General features: G+C 39.9%; 1 protein-coding gene across 2 annotated transcripts; it reads right to left on the reverse strand.

The window, feature by feature from the left end:
- Positions 1-131: 131 nt before the first annotated feature.
- On the reverse strand, positions 132-4394 carry LOC106583623 (uncharacterized). 2 transcript variants are annotated; one of them, XM_014168012.2, is made up of 3 exons: positions 4109-4394; positions 1052-1396; positions 132-883 (listed from the first exon to the last, which is right to left on the reverse strand). In XM_014168012.2, the coding sequence occupies exons 1-3, from the start codon at positions 4244-4246 to the stop codon at positions 764-766; spliced, it is 603 nt and encodes a 200-aa protein (XP_014023487.1). In that variant the 5' UTR covers positions 4247-4394; the 3' UTR covers positions 132-763. The 2 variants fall into 2 exon arrangements, with proteins under 2 accessions (XP_014023487.1, XP_014023486.1); XM_014168011.2 differs by having other exon boundaries at positions 1043-1396.
- Between the last annotated feature and the right edge of the window lie 330 nt (positions 4395-4724).

Here is a 4724-nt window from a genome sequence, read left to right on the forward strand (position 1 = left end):
CACAGGATGATGTCATTACGTTCAGATAAGTACAGTCGATACAATGTTGCTGCTACGGTCCAATCGGTTCTCTCTTAATGCTGTAATTGGTCTAAAATCAAATGTTTGAATTCCAACCTCAACACACAGTATAAACTACAATTTACAGTTTATTTAGTAAAATACACACACAAAAATCTGTCATCAATAAAAAAAAAACATTACGAACATATTATTTTGAGTAACAGTCAAATCTAATTTACATTTTGATAAAAAATAAAACTTGGCATTCAACTTCTCATGAAAAAAACAAAAACAATATATACATATCATGTTGTCATCTTCAGGAAACAAATTATATATGTGAACACAGAATGTACTTTGGTAACACTTTGTTTGAACTGTACGTCATAACAGTGTCATATTATGGTCATAAACATGACATAACAAATGTCAAAGGATGTAAAGGCATCTTATGTCACTGAATGTCAAGTGACAAGGCAGTGTCATTTTGCATGTATTGTAAACAATTACAGGTGTAATGACATGTTGACATAGTTCATGTAACTTATTATGAAGCTGTCATGACGTACAGTGTTACTCATTTATCGGTCATGACGTAAAATGCTGTTCATATATCCATTGGCATGGCATAACCTCCAAGAAATAAGGTAGCTATATCGATCCAGTACGAGTAGGTAGATGATGTTCAAGAGAAACACTCGCACCCCCCTGTAGCAATATACTGTATCGTACGTCCATAACACCCCATACCGTAGCAGAATCAAGAGTGATGCCTCTGTAATATGGCTGGACAACTCAGTCTCCTGTCCAACAGCTCTCTGGTGTGACCACATTCACAACAACACCTTTGACCAGCCGAGGCCCCATACTCCTTCAAAACCTAATAAAAGAGAGAAGTCATTAACAAAACAGACATTTCTCATCCTAGCAAAAAGGCCACCTTTACAGAAAGAAAGGTAATTACGGTAACCATTACAGTGGTCACTCAGAGTAATGCAGCTCATGGTCAGGTCAGGATTTGGAACAGAGGACCACTCACAGTGCTCACCTCCCTTGCCTCCCTGTCTTGCATCTCCATACTCTTCTTCTGTAATTTCACTGCCCACGGCGAGAGGCTGGAAGTCGACTGCTCAAACTTGACTCTGCTGTTGGCGCTCTTGGCACTGCCAACTCTGTTGGCCCCACTGCGGGTGGCGAGAGCAGCCGGGGCAGACCGGGACCCCCTAACGGACAGAGGGACGATGGAAGAGGAGACTGAGGTGGAGGGGAGCGTTTGAGGCCTCGTAGCGCCCCTCTGGCTTAGCCTCTTGTTCATGACGAAGGCAAAGGTCCTCTGCTCCTCGTTCAGCTGACGCATGCAGGTAAGCTGCTGCTGCTCCAGCCTCTTCAGAGTCTGGACAGAGGGGAAACGAGGAGAGAAAGTGACAGCCAGGGAGGAAGTCACTAAATGGCCATGTTGGAATGGACAAAAGTAGCGGTGTCATTTGATTTGTTGAGCAAGTGCATGAGATATTTGTTCTTTATCTTGTCAGTTCAGTTCAGATTCAAACCTATAATCTTCTGCTCTCTATCCATGGAATTAGTCCACTGCACCACCAGGATGGAGCTAGCATGCCATGTTTTTTACACATACAATGCTGTTCATTTTAGTCTTTTCAAACAGACCACATATCAAAGGAAACAAGAACTCATTAAGATCGGGTGTGGTCAATTAGCAACCAACACACCTGAATGAACTTAACAAAATAGAGGATAGAGGGAGTTTTGTTGATGCTGAGAACGGAATGTATGTTCTTAAATAACATTCTTAGAATGTTCTCTGAACGTCAAAGTTTGCGTGTTTTTTTATGAAAAGTTTTCTTAACGTTCTCTGAACTATTTGAGAACATTCCCAATATCGAACCAGTTGGAGAACGTTCCTAGAATATGACCAAAATTGAAATGAAATGTAAACATGTTTGAACTTTTAGGAAACATTCTGGTAGCCCTTTACACTTGTAACTGTGTACGGGTTGAACATGGCCAATTTGGGCACTGATAAACGCCTGAATTGGAACGCAATTGCTATACAGTAACATGCTATAAATGACATTAGAACTCTGGCTCTGTGCTTTACAGCGCTGTAAGGGTTTTGAGTGACAGCAGTTATGAACTTGAGCACCTCTTGCAACAAGAAGTTGCCCCCATCCTTCACGCTAATTGGGCCACTTTTGTGTTGTCTGAGTGAGGGAAATGCTTATTGAAGAGGACTATGTATTTTGAAAGATGAAACGCACTTCACATTTCCATATCATAAAACTCTTGCCATACGCAGTGTCAACGTTTATGATCACTATGTTTGATGATATGGCATACCCTGGGATGTTCTGAACAGTCATGTTGGCAATAGAACAACCTATCAACTGATGCCCACCCGACCCATATTGAGATTTATAATGGACGTTTTTGGATTGTGTAAACAACAACAGTAATTGTGTGATTGCTGGATGCAGGGTTGTGTTCGAGACATAATAATGAAAAGTGTGTTTGCTCTAGTTCCTCAACAGCACTGCTGGGAGAGCTAAATTAATGAATGAAACTAAGATTGAACTCTTTGGCCTGAATGCCAAGCGTCACATCTGGAGGAAACCTGGCACCATCCCTACGGTGAAGCATGGTGGTGGCAGAATCATGCTTTGGGGATGTTTTTCAGCGGCAGGGACTGGGAGACTAGTCAGGATCGAGGGAAAGAGGAACAGCGCAAAGTACAGAGAGATGCTTGATGAAAACCTGCTCCAGAGCACTCAGGACCTCAGACTGGACAACGACACTAAGCACACAGCCAAGACAACAAAGGAGTGGCTTCGGGACAAGTCTCTGAATGTTCTTGAGTGGCCCAGCCAGAGCCCAGACTTGAACCCGACATCTCTGGAGAGACCTGGAAATAGCTCTGCAGCAACGGTCCCCATCCAACCTGACAGAGCTTGAGAGGATCTGCAGAGAAGAATGGGAGAAAGTCCCCAAATACAGGTGTGCCAAGCTTGTAGCGTCATATCCAAGAAGACTCGAGGGAGTAATCGCTGTCAACAGTGCTTCAACAAAGTACTGAGTAAAGGGTCTGAAAACTTATGTAAATGTGATATTTCCATTTTTTTTATTCATTTGCTAATCCATTTTTTTTTTAAGTTCTTGCTTTAGAAATCTACACATACCCTATAATGACAAAGCAAAAATATTTTTACTTTTTTTATTTAGCAAATGTATAATTTTTTTTTGAAATATCACATTTACATAAGGACTGTGATGTAAAAAAATGTGGGAAAAGTCTAGGGGTCTGAATACTTTCCAAATGCACTGCAGTTGAAGACTCTTATTTGAGTCATACAAGTGCATTGAAATTACTTAGGAACTGTGCACACTTTGCAGAGGTTTGTGGCCACAGAGACACGAGTTAGTCCTCTCACTCAAACCCTTGCCTAGCCCACATTTTCCAGGAATATTCTTATCATGCTACTAAGTGTATCCAGAGTATTTCAGATTTCACTATCAACAAATGCAGCAAAAAGGTAAAGTAAATGTAAACTGCATATAAAATCAACAGTGTAATGTTTGGATTCTGTTTTGTGTCAGGTAAACTGTTGTGTCCTCACCTTTGGTCTAATAATTTCCCCATAATCTCCAAACTGTTCCCTTTCAATTGCTAACATTGTTATCCAAAAGCTTTTCATATTTCTTCTGTAAGAAACATTTCAATTTAGCCCTATACATATTGGCTAATTCCCACGAGTGTAAAGGGTTAAGCTGAAAATGAATAAGTCACCAACTAGTCTCACTGCCTAGACAATTATTTACACAGTTAACAGAGCAGTAACTGGAATTATTAAAAGTCACGTGATGCTTCTAACTTCCAATGAAAAGTGAATATATGCTTACAGGAACATGAATAGGCTATTTATTTATTTTTTTACTTGTAAAATATACAAGCCCAGTAAAAGATAGCCTACAATTGTATTCTATACGTTTATAAAGTTAAACATAAGTGTAAATATGTGGGTTAAATTCAAACAAGCGAATCGGAAGGACAATTTGAAAATACAAAATAACACAGTAAAAAGCAGAACGTTACCTTCATAAGTTGCTTCTGTTCCTTTATGAAATTATTGTTCACAGTTTGAGAAGCGGTCATTAAATCTGAGGCACAGAGCGAATAAATTGGATCGCTTCTGTAAAGACATGCCAGCGAGAAGGATGGATTGGCATCCATTTCGTATCTAAGAACTATCAACGACAGGAATCAACTGTACTTTTCAACTTCAAATAGCCTATTCCCAGCTGATATGTAGGCTACAAGTGCATGCGACTATAAGCGCAATAATAATTGGTTCCCGCAGGCTATTGCCCCCCATCAGCATATCATCAGCAACACTAAAGAAGTAGTTCCGAGTCATGGAATTTTGGAACTGTTCAAGATAAAAGTCCCCCACGTAACAGTAGAAAAGTGCCTTTAACCTGTATTTATTCAGGATGTATAAAAAAAAAGAATTAACAGTTATTTATATTTGTTCATATTTTCGTGACGTTTGCATTAAATGTGGGGTTTAGGTCAAATAAATGCCCCCAATGCAAATAACAGATGCATTATTGTCTTATAGAGAAAAAAGTTTATTTGTGCCCCGTGTTAAAGTGGGGTGGGGAATACTCAGTACGGTCTGTAAAATGATGTCATTTCATGGGGCTCTGAA

Source organism: Salmo salar, chromosome ssa22, assembly GCF_905237065.1.
Source record: "Salmo salar chromosome ssa22, Ssal_v3.1, whole genome shotgun sequence".
Lineage (NCBI taxonomy): Eukaryota > Metazoa > Chordata > Actinopteri > Salmoniformes > Salmonidae > Salmo > Salmo salar.